The sequence below is a fragment of the Labrus bergylta genome, chromosome 24, assembly GCF_963930695.1.
Source record: "Labrus bergylta chromosome 24, fLabBer1.1, whole genome shotgun sequence".
In the NCBI taxonomy this organism is placed as follows: Eukaryota; Metazoa; Chordata; class Actinopteri; order Labriformes; family Labridae; genus Labrus; species Labrus bergylta.
In genome coordinates, this window is record NC_089218.1 from 6485449 (window position 1) to 6501547 (window position 16099).

At 43.6% G+C, this 16099-nt stretch overlaps 1 protein-coding gene across 1 annotated transcript; it reads right to left on the reverse strand.

Annotated features, from left to right (window-relative positions):
- Window positions 1-6087: 6087 nt before the first annotated feature.
- LOC109984111 (SLIT and NTRK-like protein 1) lies at window positions 6088-15178 on the reverse strand. Its single transcript, XM_020634128.2, has one exon. It carries the CDS (start codon window positions 13851-13853, stop codon window positions 11736-11738), a length of 2118 nt encoding a protein of 705 aa, XP_020489784.1. The 5' UTR covers window positions 13854-15178; the 3' UTR covers window positions 6088-11735.
- Between the last annotated feature and the right edge of the window lie 921 nt (window positions 15179-16099).

Below are 16099 nucleotides of genomic sequence, written 5' to 3' on the forward strand. Positions count from 1 at the left end.
TATAGTCCTTATCACAGCAGCCATGGGTTCGAATCTGACCTCCTGAATGTCATCCCCCACTCTCTCCTCCAAATATTTCCTGTCTCTGTTCAGCTGTCCTATGTAATAAAGACAGAAAGGCAAAACAACATAATAAAAACCCAAAGTTGGCAGAAGCAATGAGTATGCAAATCCGGTTGAATGTTGGGTTAACGCAATTTGAACACCATCCACTCAAAAAGACACAAAAGAGAAGCCTACATTATTTTTGTTTGTGGTAATGATGCATTTAGGTGTCTGGTAAGATTATTCTGGCTCACTCGAATTAGCATGTTGGAGGTTAAAACCAAAAAAAAAAAAAACCCACTTGATTATAGACTGCATTTTGGAAACACATGACTCATTGAATTTAAAGTAAAGTATCCTTGGAATGACACCGCATTGGTTACACATGATTCTTCCAAGGGTAATTGCGCTACTTTGCGATTCATGAAACTTTGAATTGGTTCAGACAGAGCTTAAGTTATGTGCCCTTGTGTGGAGCTGAGCTGAAGTACCATTTCAAATGTGCAAATCATAAATAATGGAGCTGAGCTTCTTTGCCAATTCTGAAAAATGTCCAAATTACCAAATGACTGAACTCATTTTACATCTTGTGTTGTTAAGAGTCAAATGATGGCGTTCCAACACTCCAACTTAACTGACCAAAACTGTATTTTTTAAGTGCATAAAAAGTTATCTAACTTCAACGCCAAGGCAACAATCCAAAGTCTTATTTGGATCAGAGAAAGGACAATGTCGCTCTTTTTAGACATATGTATGAATAAACAAATAACAGCCACCATTTTTTTTCACGCTGATATAAGAACAAAATGACTTCTCCAACTATTTTAACCCTAAAAACATCTCATGCTTTTTCAAAAAACCTGATGATTGGATGCAAATTATCATTATGAATTATGTCATCTTGCTCTTATTGAATTGGTGAATTGAAGATTAAAAAGTGTTTTAATCACGGCTGTAACTAATTATTAACTGAAATTGATGCATGAATTTTCTTTTATGGCGATTAATCACATGCTATTTTGTCCCTTTAGGCGCACCTTAGATAAGCCTTCAGTGTCTCCCTATAGTCTCAGTAATGGAAACACATGACACTGTTGCATCTTTCCTGTCTCATTTCAATTGAAAAAAAAACTCCCAGACATCTCAGCTGATGAGTCTAAAGTAGTATCCACCTTTTGACATAAAAAATCTCCCTTTGTTTACCATCCTTTAAGTTGTTTTCATATTTATTTTAATCTGTAACGAATTCCTTTTTCAGTGGTTAAGTTAATGTTGTATCCTTCAATCTCAACTGAAGACAATTAAAAAAATTCACCATGAAAGCCTAACAACTTTTATTTTTTAACCAGAATTAATGAACACCGCTCTGTTGAAACGTGCTCCCTTCGGAGAGCCAAATCTTCCAATAAGGCACGATGAGCCATGGTACTGTCACAGCTCTCTGTTAAAGGTCTCATCTTAAGCAAAATACACTTTACCATGGTTCTCTAACACTTAAATGTGTCCCTAGTCTGTCTACAAACCCCCCAATTTTGAGAAAAGTCCATATTCTCTGTCTTTTGCCTGCTCCACTTTTCAGAAAATGTGTGCTCAAACAGGCCGTTTGGAGATTTCCCCTTTATGACATCACAAAGGGGCAGTAACCCCTCCCCCAGGTGAGTGACACACACACAGCTAGGTGTTTACTATGCTCTCTGAGTCTGCCCTTCTCACCTAAACATTAGGTCGTGGAGCTAGTAAACCCAGACCACATCCTCGTCCAGAGGGACGTGGTCAGACATAGCTCATTTACATATTTAAAGCTACAGACACAGAAACAGCCTGTTCTGAGCAGGACTGAAATAAAGCGGCCTATAAGCCTGATAAAGTGCAGGATCAGAGTGGATTTAGAACATGAAACCTCACCTTGTGCTAATATTCAAAAACTTTCCAAAGTAAAAGTACAAGCTGATAAATATCACTCTTTGCTTGGAAATGTTGTTACACACATGTTCTCACACACACATCCGTGCCTACGTATTGTTGATAAATGAGGGCCCTGGAGCGACACTCTTAAAAAAACACAAAGAAAATACGTGACTTGTTTTATTGCCACAAAATGACTTGATTTTACGAGATATATTTGTCCTAAAGCAGTGATTATGACACAAACAAGATAACCACGATTACCCATTTGATAAGATTTTCTCCCAGGGTCCCCTATTTGAGAGGATTATTGCTTTTAGATTGTGAGACAACTGCAAGTGTATAAAACTCATGACTCAAATACAAGGCATACAATCTGTCATTGTGGTACATACGGATGGACATACAATAAATATAGACAGCTAGGGACCACTTGCACCCACTTTAAAGGACCATTTGGTGGCCAAAGACCTGACTCTCCGAGCAAACGTCTAAGAGAGCCAAGTTGTTGAACACAATAGTTTTTTTAAACACTCTATGACGTGTTAACGGTTGTCAAATGCTTGGAAACAGGCAAGGCAGGCAACTGCTAGGGGCCCCCAGTCCAGTAGGGGGACCCCTGAGGACTGAAACTTTAAACCACAGCAGTGGCTCAAATGTGCAAAGTCTGCAATGACAGTTGGAAAACTCCCTAAGAGGGGTCCATCTGACAGCACTCACTATAGTTGTACTGTAAAGCTTTTTTTTTAGAACTTAACTGGCACCAGCTAATCCTAGAGTACCAGATAGCGAGATCGAGCTTCATTAGACTACATCAAAATGGTGTATAAGCACGGACACTATGGAGACCTGTGGGGTCTAGTTAGACGCCACTGAATGTTAAACCAACAATGGGATAGGATACTGTACATTTCTTGCTATAAAATTGGCTTCAATTGAAAATACAGTGTTTTTTCCAAGCACAGCCTATATTAAGAGCTTTTTGTTCTACATATGGAGTTTGATGAGGTCAGATATAAAATAAAAACCATATTTAATGGAAAAACACTGGTGGACCTTGGCATTAACATTGGCCAATTGTTTTTTAGGATGCAATTGCCCACAAGAACAAGTTTTAAATTAAAAAAGCAAATAAAAGTTAAGATTCTATTATGATGTAACGCATGTGTGCTTCCAAAACAAGATTTGCAAAGCTTTGTTTCCTGGTATGACTCGGTCAATAACAAGTGGAAACACACAGAACAAAAAGAAGCATTATCGTTGCTTTCAAGTGCACATAATCACACACAGGAACAAACTGTTGAAACTGGAAACCACCATTAATGCTCAATTATCTCGACCATTTAACTTAATCCGGCAACTGACTCAAAAAAGGCCAAGAGAGGTTTTCCTTAAGCATCTGAAGTACCCAATTTTGCCTTTTCCACTTCCTCCAATTTCAAAAATATGTTAGGGACAACAAGAGTGCCTGGATGGCGCATCAACACGTGGATAAGATCTCCAAACCAATTACCATTGCATTACCTTACCTAGGCTATCATTGTATGCAACCAACACCTAAGTGTAACTCTACCAACAAGAGAGAAGAGCCTTGGATGTTCAATTACACTAATATATAAACTGCAAATGTTAACAACTTGTCTGGACTTTGAGAGGCTCTTACTGAGCCACAATAAGCCTGACTGGCCTTTCCCAAGTCGGAAGACATTCTCCTCCCAGATAGATAACCACAAAAAGGAACAAGATGGTGTTCATACAAAGAAACATACAGGTCTAGAAATGTCTGAAACCTTGGTGTCACGCTGCAGAACAAATATACATCCATATGTAGGGTAGGATGTGTTCAAACCTGTAACTTAAAATGGAGATGTCCTTTGGGAACACCCCTGAAAAAATCTCAGTTTCTTACTTTTGGACTGCAAGCATTTTTGTACTGCAGCGGTAGCTCCCATTTGGGCGGTGTAATCACGAGGTAGGGCCACATAACGCCTGGAATGGCGAGTGAGGGAATGGCACGTGTGTGGCGGCTGAATGAAATCAATGAGATAATCGATAAGTGGGGGCTGGAAGGAAGAGGATTACTTAGAGCCGGAGGAAAACACTCCCGGGATGCATTCACTCATCTTGATTAAAAGGCCCAGCTTTGTGCTTTGACACAAGCCGGCACGCAAGTGGGTTGACACCACATCGGGGTCAATTATGAGTTGAGGTCCTTTTTAATTACTTATCCTGTTTTTCTCTTTGGTCTGTCTGGCAGACATGGGGCATTGCAAAGGAGAGGCTTGAAATATTTGAGCCCCTTGTGGTTTGATTGATTTTATCCGCCCACGTTTGAAGGAACCAGGAGCCGCTTATGAACTATGCAACTTTCACCGGAGTCGTTTCATGTATTGCTCACCAGGCTAAAGCTCCACCCTTCACCAGATCTAGATCAGTTGTCAGGGAGGCAGATTTGCAACAATATAAGACTGATTCTCCCTTTTTTAAAACAATGTACTATGATTGTATTTAAAGAGTATATCGAGCAGACACACCCTGGATGCCATTCACACCCATTCAAACACTGATGGCAGAGGTTGTTATGTAAAGTGTCTATCAGAAGTAAAAAATCCCATTCATACACATTGAGACACCCCTGACGCAGCAGGAGCAATTAGGGGGTTAAGCGTCTCACCCAAGGACACGTTGTCATGTGACTGCCGGATCTGGGGATCGAACGCCCGCAACCTTCCGGTTGAGAGACAACCGACCACAGCCGCTGCCACAGCCATTGTGCAGGGCAACACAATGAAATGACAACAACTAACAAATAAATCAGCATGCCAACAAAGGTACCTCATTCTCCACTTTGGACATACAGCAATTCTTAACGTGTGTTTTACAGTGTAAAACATTCACAGTTGGGTTGATTTAGGCACCAAAGTTTTGGTTAGATGTAAAGAAAGCAATGATGGTTTAGGTTAAAATTAGGGATGTCAAATTGTTACATTTTTTAAATTACAATTAATCTCATGTTTGAGATCTCAAAGTTCTTCCATTTCAAAATGGTTTTTCTATGCTTTCATTTTGTGTCTTAAACTCAGGGCACCTTACTATGCCTACAGGTCGGACACGAACCCGGGCCGCCCACCTGGAGGACCACAGCCTCCGCACATTGGGCGTGCGCCCCAATCACAACGCCCCCACACTCCTTTCATTTTGAAAGAAAGTAAGGAACTTGTAGTTGACCAAAGGGTTACAACGTTAACTAAACCAAAGGGGGAAAACAGCTGAAGAGGATGGTCAAAAATGTGAAATGTTTCATGTCACGAGGTGTCGACTTTTCAAAGTGTAATGAGCCACTGAGTGTCACAGAGTTGTCGTTCTTTTCCATCACTGTGCCTACAACGAGACGCTGCTGTTTATGCGGTTGCTTAGCGACACTGACCACTAACAGAATATATGACAGCAAGCCAAGGTAGGTAAAACATGTCACAATGAAGATGTATTCTCAACATTTACCGGCAGTTTCCCAAGGGAATCAAATCTAAGGCGATGTTTGTTTGACCAATCAATCACTTGACACCTCCAACCAAAGCGATAATAATCTAAATAACCATTGGCCACCAACCAAATGGTTTATTAGAAGTATTGGGTGTCTTTCTTGCAAATCAAGCGTAAGCTAAACTCAGTCCCAAGCACGACATTAAAGAAAACGAGTGTTCCATGTCTGTCATATCGTGGCCCACAAAGAACTAATAGAAAACCCAACCACTGAGACTTATAGGCTAAGTGCTGTGCAGTGGATGGGCTAATAATGATAATATCTGGGAGGAACACCAAGAAATCCCCGGGGATAATGCCAGATAATCACAACTACACACCCCCATGGGCTGAAAAACAGCAGGAAAGGTTGAAGTGGCTGCAGAGTTTCCAAGTGCAGCTTTACTGGCAACAGCACATGGGACTTTCATCAAAGCTAACATCAAAGGCTAATACCCAAGCTTAATATCTTTTTGGGTTCCTCAACAAAGGCTAAACAAGAGCAGACACAGTGAATCCGACCACGGGGAGCCAGATGAAAGCTAGCCACGGTTGCTTGACAGCAAATTAAAAAAGGGAAAGACTGGTGTCTCAGTGTTTTTTTATATATATATATATATATATATATATATATATATAATTGATTTTTCCATCCCTCCAAGAAGCATCTCTAATGCTGCTTAGCTAGAATTAAGCCTTTTGTTCCTTCAGTATCTTTTTCTGTCAAAATGCTACCTGCTTGGTATCGGGCATCGGGGGGGTAACATCTACAACATCTTTTTTTAAGCAATATAAAATTAACATGTTAAAATCTGTAGACTCGCCTGAGGTAGCACAAAAAAAATCTTAGGAGTGGGTGTACAAGTTGTAATGGGATTTCCATTCGATGAGTAACCACCCCAAACCAACCACCTTTTCTCCTCTTAAAGAAGGAACCCAGAAGCAAAAAAAAAAAAGAGGAAAACGGCTTCCACCACAGAACTAATGCACAAACTGCTTTCCATAGACGGAGGAGTAAATGACCCAGGCTTTTAAACCAAAGCAAGCCCATTGAGACTCCCCACCAAAAGCTGAGTACATGAGGTGTGCAGATGATGTTATCCATGCTGGAAGTGTCGCATCAACTGCCAACTCCTTGGGGGGGAAAGTATCGCACGAAACTACGACAGGCCTGCTGGGCCACAACAGTGTTGCAGTGCTGTGTGCCCAGCGTGTAAAAGAGGCTACCCCGACTGTGCTGTGTTTCCAACACCTTTTTTTTTTTTTCCCCCCCATCGCATTAATGAATGGGCCCTACTGTTAGACTCTGAGTCACACAGGACTTATTACCGCATGGGAACACCTGGCAGCCAACAATTCCTAATGGATTTAAGCAGAGGATGTGTGATCTATTATCCTATATAACACTCTGCTGCACCAAATATGACTTTTGCTTTTTTTTTTTTTCCCATTTAACGTAAATAGAAGCCCATATATTTATACAATGTATAACAGCAGTCGGAATGGCACCCAATCCAGCAAAACAATGCATTACGTTCTGGTTATTAAATCAGTCGTAAGAGGTTTGACTTTGTACTCTACGGAAGCCCAGAGGGGACATGCATCAAAACATTTCATTGAATTCAGTTTGCCAGTGAATACGAGTTAATTTTGTTTGATTTAACAAGATATCAACTTATCTATGTCACTATCTCGGGATCAGAACACTGGTTTTCATTGGATAATGATGTAATTTAAGCTGTTTCCAAAAAAAACAGCATTGTTATCTTGCAATAATGAAATAAATTCAGAAAACGAACACAATTCACTTGTTGTCATCAGGAAAAACCAGCATTTTTATCCCAAGATAACAAGATAAATACGTCTTGATCTCGATCTTGAGAAAACTAACACAATGTACTCGTTATGATGGAAAAATGGCATTATCTTTAGACAATGAGTACATTTGTTTTCTTGAGATCTTGACCTAATTATGTCGTTATCTTTGGACAAAGGAGCACATTGGGTGTTGTTTTTTTAAGCTCTTGACTTGCAACTTTAGTGATCTCAAGATACAAATGGTATTCCCAATTGTTTGTTTTCCTGAAACCTCGACTTGTTGATCTTGTTATTTCAAGATAATGCTGGTTCTTACGTGATAACATTGTGTTTTGTTGTGTGTTGTTTTGTCAAGATCAAAACGTATTTATGTCATTAACTCAAGACAACAATGCTCTTTTTTACGTGATAACCTAGTCGAGATCTTGAGAGAACAAACACAAAATGTACTGGTTATCATGGGAAAAACCAGCATTTTTATCCCAAGATAACAAGATAAAATGTACTCGTTGTCATGGGCAACCCAGCATTTAAAAAATAAAAAATAAAAGCCATAATTTTAAGAAAAACAACCAAGATGTACTTGTTATCATTGGGGGGAAATTCTCAATTATCTTGAGATAAATAAGTCAAGATCTTGAGAAAGCATGGGAAAACCAACATTTTCATCCCAAGATAACGAGATAAATGGAACGAGATCTCAATAAAACAACCAAAATGTACTCGTTATCATGGGGAAAGCCAACTGATGTCTTGATACAACAAGATATACAAGTCCAAATCTGATCACAAACAACCGGCGTTATCTTGAGATAATAAAGTAAATAAGTCAAGATCGCAATCAAACAAAAAGATACTCGTTTTTGTGGTGAAACCATCGATGTTATCGTGAGATAACGGGATAAGTAAGTCATGAGCTCAAGAAGACAAAGGTGAGATAAAGCGATAGATACATCTTGAGCTCGAGAGAAACTGTTATCATAGGGAAACAGAGTAAAATGAAATGTAGGTAAGTGTGTCCCTTTGGGCTTCCACAGTTTGCACCAGTGAGAATTGTGGAACTTTTTTTTTGTCAATTGTTGGCTTACAAAGGAAATGACGCACTCACAGTCACGCTTGCTGTGTTGTGCATTGTGTAATAATACAGGCGGCACTGCAGCAGGAGTCTAAATGTGTCATTTCCTCTCAAGGGTACCGAGAAAAAAAAAAACGTCCAAGAAATCAAGGAACACTTCTCCAAAGATCATATGAAAACACGGGGATGCAATGAAACTGTGTTACCCACACATCAACGTGAGTCAATTTTACCTTTTTTGACACTTCTTCCATACCGAGGAAGAAAGACATATGGGCTAGCGTGTTTTCAGCTGAGTGTATGTAAAGCCCTCAGGCTGTAAAAGGATTCAGAATGATGAAAGAACAGACGATGAATCAAAAGCTGTCACACGTCTCATTACACCGAGAAAAAAAAAACCTTAAAGCAAACATTGTTGTTGTTTTTTTTTTGTTGTTTTTTTTACTCAACCTCAACCACACTTTATTTAACAAAATAGAAGCAGGTCAAATATCGCAAAGCATAGAAATGTAACTTTGAAACACAGCGATTTTTTTGAAAACGATGACAAATCATCAGTGGGCTGTGGCACAGGAATAACTCCACAGAAGAGAGACACATAGTTACCCCCCAACCACCCCCACCCCTGTTGTGATTGGACAAGGAAAGCCGGGAACAGGGGAGGGGGGAGATGACTGGACAGGAATGCAGGGAGTTGATGAAGATGATGATGATGAGAGTTGGTCACAGATCTGCTGAGATGTTAGTCCCCAAGGTCAAGCTGCGCATGTTTTTGGACGCAAAAGAGGGAGTAAGGAGGGGGGGTGAGTGGGTAGGGTGTATAGACATACATGCAGAAGCTCTCTCTCTATCTTTCTCTCTCGCTCATTTTCTCCGCACACGTGCAGGGCTGCATGCCTGCGCACCCAACTGTGCGAGGGACAGGCAGACAAAGGGAAGCAAAAGGGAGGTGATTCAGCACCATGGACAGCGCTAGTCTGCTCTGAAGGCCTAATAGCATAGGGGAGAGGAGAAGTGGGGGGGGGTGTGTGGTGGTGGTGCGGGGAGGGGGAGGAGGAAGGGGGGATGGGGTGGGGTGTAAGCCCACCTCACATACGACACCTGTACATCATCATTTCATCATACCCATTGCATTTTTAAGGTCGATTTCTGCGTCAGTGTCGCTCAAAATTTGGCATTTTTGTGGAGTTCAGAATCAGTTAGCAAAAGTCAGAAGGAATCCCATCAGCACGAGGATTTCACATTAAAACAAAACAGAAAAACAAAAGCAAATTACACACTCCTCGCATCTCTTTCAGCCACCGCGGAGAAGTTAGAGAATGTAGGAAATTTGGGGAATTCTGGAAATAGCGCCTCAACGTTTTCATAATGCTTTTTGTTGTTTGTTGTATTCTGAAAGCAGCAGACCTGACAACAGCTTGAGTTAAAAAAAAAAAAAACATGGCTGTTCAATCATGGCATTTGTTTTGTTTTTATCCCACATCATGAGCTCACAAAACAAAAAATAATAAAAATAAAAATAAAAAAACATAAGAAGAAGTTCAAAATGCTGGATTGGAAAATAAAAAAATTAAAAAAAAAGAGAAAAAAAAAGGCATCTTGCATTATCAAATTACCTCCGCTGCTTTAGTGTGTCTGTGTGTGTGTGTGTGTGCGTGTGTCTGCTTCTCCCTCAAGCGCCACCTGTATCACTAAGGCCTGGTCACATGCTGAGTTATTTTCTCTCTCTCTCTCTCTCTCTCTCTATCTCAGTTTGTTAGAAATCAAAGAACCCCCCCCCCTCCCCCTAGTAAATACAGTGAGTTTCAGTTCTCTTATTTGGACAAAGATTAGATGGCTTTACAAAAGCTCACAATTATGATGAAAGTGAATCATAGCCTGAAGTTGCTTCTTCGTGTGTGTGTGTGTGTGTGTGTGTGTGTGTGTATGCGGGAATACTTTTTTTTCTGACGTTAAAAAAAAGAAAGAAAAAAAAAGCATCCTACTCTCTATTCTCAGTCTACCTGCGCTGCTTTACATAGATCCAATTAAAACCTACACATAGCTCGATTTGAAAACACGTCTTTTGCTCGGTTGTTGAAAAAATATGATGGTATAAACCCCCACCCGCCCCCTCCCCTCCCCCTCTTTTGTTGTTTTTTTCTTTTTAAATGACTAGTGTTTTTCTGCCCTCTCTCACCCAAAAGCAGGCTATAATCATTTGACGCACACAAAAATTAACACAGAACTGTTTTTTTTTTGTTGTAAGCTACATTAACTTTGCAGCATTAAAAAGCATCTGAGTGACGTCACCTGGTCATGCTCATCTGCGTTGTCGGAGTATCTGAAAAGTCAACAATTGGCACACACCATAAAATAACAACAGTTTTGTTTTTGTTTTTTTTTGTGTTTTGTTTTTTTTTCTTTTACATTCATAAAGGAGATGATGATGACTGCAGCAGACGATGTGGGGTTTTTTTTTCTTCAAAAATCTGCGCCACCTAGCCACGGTATAAATAACCCTTCAATATTTACCGACAATCAAAATGATAACAAACAGAAAGAAGAACATGCACTGACACCTTCACTCGTTTTTTTCCCCCCCAGATAGTCATCACCCCCCCCCCCCCCACCCTCTCTCTCTCTCTCTTTCTCCCTCCGGACAACTTTTGAAAAACAACAAATACAAAATCCTAAACTGCAGGTTCACAAAAAAAAATAGAGAAATGGCACTTTTTGTAAATAGTCATATATAATTCTTAATATCTATATATCGTCGTCATATTGATATAACATGGAAAAAAAAAGGGGGGGGGTCGAGTTTTGCTTCTTTGTTGGTGGATTATGGTTCCTCGCCGTCCTTGTGTGTGTGTTTGTGTGTGTTGAAACCATGCGAAATATCATCATGCAGATTATGATACATCGGTCCGAGTATTTACATTTACATTCATGCGTTCGTGCACCATTCCCCGGGTCCTCTCTCTCTCTCTCTCTCTCTCTCTCTCGCTTTCTCACACACACGCCTTCTCCCCCCATCGCTCCCTCTTTTTCTGTCTCGCACAGATCCGTAGTCCGATTGCGGCAAATAGCAGAACTGGGAGGAGGAGGAGGAGGAGGAGGAGGAGGGAGAGGTTTTTTTTAAGCCAGGGGGGGGCTTGGCATATACATATATTACAGAGTGGGGCCTGTGCGCAGCAGCAGCAGCAGCAGCAGACTGACTTACTTGGTTCAACTTGGCGAAAAACAAGACATAAACAAGTCTGTGTTCGCCCCAAAAAGCGGATGATTCTTTCCGTTTTTGAGTCATTTAGTCAGTCTGTCTGTGTGTCTGTTTGTAATCCAGTCTCGTGGAGGCATATTGTACTAAAGCAGAGTCTCTTTTTTTCCCCTTTTACGCGTCATTAGTCGTGGAGAGGTGCGTGCTGCAGTCAAAGCCCCGGTGCGCGCTCCCGTCCGCGTTGTAAGGCCCGCTGTGCCAGTACGACGAGTCGCACACTGTCTGCAGGGAGTTGATCTCCGACGCCGAGGAGTTCCCGTCCCTCCGCTTCGACCGCTTCCGGTTCCTCAGGATGAACACGAGCATGCCCACGACGGTGAACGCGGACGTGACGAACACCAGCAGCAGCCCGGGCACGAGCACGGAGATGGAGACCCGGTTCGGCTCCAGGTACGAGTTCGCGCGCGTGCCCGAGTCCAGGGCGAAAGTGCTGTTTTTGGACAGGGGCGTCGGGGAGACCTTGTCGTAGAGCTTGGGGCACATGAGGTCGTTGCGCACGTAGCGGAAGTCGCGCTTCCAGAACTCCTCCGGGGACTCGCACTTGAGGTCGCTCACGATCACGTCGGCCCCCAGCTTCTCCGTCCACTGCTTGAAGGGCACGATGTGGCACGAGCAATCCCACGGGTTCCCGTGCAGGTCGATCTGTATGATTGAATTGAGCTGGTCCAACACGCCAGCCACGGGGAGGTAGGGGAAATAATTATTATGCAGGCTAATTTTGGACAAAGAAATCCCAAGGAAAGCATCCACAGGTAAAGATTTCAGCAGGTTGTTGTTGAGGAAGAGAACCCTCAAGCTTGGCATGGGGCTGAACGCACCCGCCACTATCATCTGGATGTCGTTATATTCCAAACTGAGATATTCCAGATTCACGAGGCCCACGAACATCTCCGCGATCAGCGTATCCAGGTAGTTCTTATCCATGTACAGCCACCTGAGCTCGCTCTGGTTCTGGAACGTGCCGTTGTCAATCATCTTGATGTTGTTCCCCCCCAGGTCGAGCAGGTTGAGGCTGGAGTAGCCGAGCAGCTGGTTCTTTTTCACCGCGTGGATGTTGTTGTCTCGCATGTTCAACTCGTGGGCCGCCAGGGGCCTCGGCTTGAGGTTCGATAAGTTCTCGATCTTCTTGCCCTCGCAGTTGACCCCCAGCCCCTGCCTGGAGCCCACTAGCTTGCAGTTGCACGGCTGCGGGCACGTCACGTTGTGCAGCTGCTCCCTGTCCCCGTTCACACCTGTCAACACGGGAGTGGGCTTGGTTTTCAGCTGCCAGTTCTCGCGAGACTTGGAGCGGCCCTTGGCGCCGCGGCCACCGGGCGTCGGGGGCCCGCCGGCGTCTCCGCCGGCTGGCTTGTAAGGCGTGGGCCCAGGCGCGTGGGCCACGGGGGCGGAGGTCTCCTCCTGGGTGGGCGGGGCCACCAGGCTGGTGTCCACGCCGCCGCTCAGCGAGGGGCACAGGTCCACCTCGGACGTCTCGTTCAGGTCGCTGCCCTGCAGCCTGGTGGGCGCCTCGCACACCACCCTCCCGATGAGCGCGTTGTGCGGAATGTTCTCCAGCCACTCCTTCAGGGACACCAGGTCGCAGTTGCAGTCCCACGGGTTGTCCTCCAGCAGGACCTCCGCGATGCCCGGTATCTGCTCGAGGACCCCCTCATAAGGCACCGTTTTGATTCGGTTCCCGCGCAGGTCGAGGTGCGTAATGGGCACATGTTGAAACACGTTGATAGGTAGCGCGCTGATGAGGTTGTCGTTAAGTATCAACACTTCAAGTTTATTTAGGTCCCTGAAAACGGCGGGGTCAATATCCCTCAGTAGATTAAAATCAGCCTGGAGATACTCCAAGTCGTCCAACCCCAGAAACGTACTCTTCCTGAATGAGCGTATCTTATTGTTGTTGATGTGCAGCCGCTTCACCAGCTGCAGCCCCAGGAAGGCGCCGGGCACGATGTCGTGGAGCCCGTTGTTCTCCAGGTGCAGGCTCACGGCGTTGTAAAAGTTGGCGAACTCGTTGGGGAAGAGCCGCGAGAGAGAGTTCCCGTGCAGGAGCAGGTGGTAGAACTGCGAGCTGGGGCCGGTCAAGTGCCGCAGCGTGGTGAAGCTCCGCTTCTCGCAGTCGATGTGCAGGTCCCCCTCCACGTCGTTGCACGAGCATATCTGCTCCTTGCAGACGTCCCTCGTAACGTTCCCACTCGCAACACAAAGAGCCGCATTCAGCAGGATAATCCAGAGCAGCATTTTTTCTAACGTGAATAATTCATCCCCGGTTTCGAGACGTGCGAGCTGCGAACTGAGTCTGCATCAATGCGAGGAACACAGAGGGGTATATTTAGCGACATTTAGGGAGAGCGTGAAGCCTTTTACATCACATCCATGCTGCATCTAACCTGCACTTGTGTCCACTCCAGTTGCAAAAAACCACCACATAAAAAAAAAAAAAAAAAAACGTCTCTTTCACGTCGACTGAATCCGCGCAGCCTCCGCGTGTTTATGATGAAAATCAAGCTGCAACACAGCAAGCGGCAGTAGAGTCCGACACATCTTTAAGGCTTTTTTTTTGTTCTCTCTTCTTTCTTTCAAATCGTCAAAGACTGACCTTGGCTTGTGGGGGGGGAAACAAATGTAACAAATCCGTGCCCCTTTTCTTTTTTTTTTTTTTGTTCCTCCCTCCAGACGCTACTGCTGCTGTGTTGCGGCGGTCGGGGAGCTGTCCCCTCTTCCCGCGGTGCTGAATTCACACCCCGCGCTGCTTGCTGGAGCTGTATCCAAAACACCCGCATCCCCCTCTCACATCCTTCGGCGCGGTTTTTTTTTTTCTTTCTTTTTCTTCTTGTGTGTGCGTGTGTGTGTTTTTTTTTTTTTTTTGGGGGGGGGGTTCTTTTTTTTTTTGGGTTTGCAAAATCGGGAGGATCACAAAAGGAGGAACGCGCAGACAGTGTTCATCCTAGCGCGGTGCTCTAAGAATAATCTGACACCCTCTACTGAGCTGTTACGGCAAAAAAAAAAAAAAAAAAAAAATCCAGTCAGACTGAGGGAATGCTGAGAAGAGAGAGCACGAGGGGGGAGAAGAAGAAAATAATCAATCCACGTTTCGAGGTCGAGGTTTCTTTTGCTTTTAATCACACTTTTATAGCTGTCGATTTGTTAGGATATGTCCCCTCCAGAGGCGCAACAAAAAAAATACGTTCCCATCCTGCTGTCAATGTCACTCTGAAAGCGCGCAGCTCCACGGCAAAAGTGTCCAAGTCGGCATCGTTGAAAACCCCACTGTCGAGATCTCACATTAGGGATCGTGATCCCTCAGTTCAATGCCTTCAATTACCCCCGCATTCTTGGGAGGATGAGCGGCATTAGTTTGGTGGATATCTCCCCTTCGTTATTTTTTTTTGTTGTTGCGCCGCCAGCCCCTCCGCTGTCACAGCCTCACGCTTTCAAAACACTGTTGAATGCGATAAAAAAAAAAAACAATAATCCCGACACAGGCATGCCTCAGTCCGGCAGCAGCAGCAGCAGCAGAAGAAGAAGAAGAAAAAAAAAACAGTTGACTATACAACAAACGATGCGTCAGTGTGGCACCCCTATATGCGCATGTGTGCGTGACGTTTCTTTTTTTTTTTTTTTTTTTTTTGCCAATATGAAAAAAAGAATCGCGAAAAATAGACCCACAACTATAAAGAGAAAAAAGAAAGAAAGAGGCGATGTAGTTTGGACAGATTCTCATCTCTTATCGATGTTTATTATACTCAGTTGTTTGGGGGGGGGGTGTTACATCAGAGAAAGAAGGGGGGAGTTGAGGTAGTTATCAGCCCCCCCCCTAACACCACCACATTCCTCCTCCTCCTCCTCCTCCTCCTCCTCCTCCTCCTCTCTCTCCTCCTCCATCTGCAGTGCTCAGTTGGAATTAAGAGCAGGACAGAAAAATGGCAAAGCAAAGTTAAATACTCCTTGTGTCTGTTTTTGCAAAGAGGAAACAACAGGGACACACACACACACACACACACACACACACACACACACACACACACACACACTCACACACACTCACACAAGTGCGATGTCAGGAGATTCCAGCATCGCAGCAGCGGTGCTCGCAATAAGCAAAACATCATTAGGACCACCTACATATGTCTGTAAAGCATTCCCATTATGGCCCATTGGCTGGTTATGATTTCTCCCTACCCACACACCTGCCTGTCTCTCCGTCTGCTTTTTTTTCTTGGGAACACACACACAGACACACCTGTCGGCTCGTGTATCTTTGTTTTCTCTTTTTGTCTGGCTCAAGACATTTTTTTTCATCCGTATCCGTTCCTATTTAGTCACAAATGAGTTTATTTTCCTCGATATCTTGACTTAATCATGACATTATCTCAATGTGTCTCCATGGAAACGTGCATTTGCAAGTGGTAATGCGCCAACAAAAAGTAATTTGCATATACATTTACGTCCACGCTTTTGGTTTAATTCGGTGATACAAGTGATTC

Coding starts and splice junctions, on each gene's coding strand:
- LOC109984111 (XM_020634128.2), bottom strand. CDS start 13,853: ATGCTGCTCTGGATTATCCTGCTGAATGCGGCTCTTTGTGTTGCGAGT.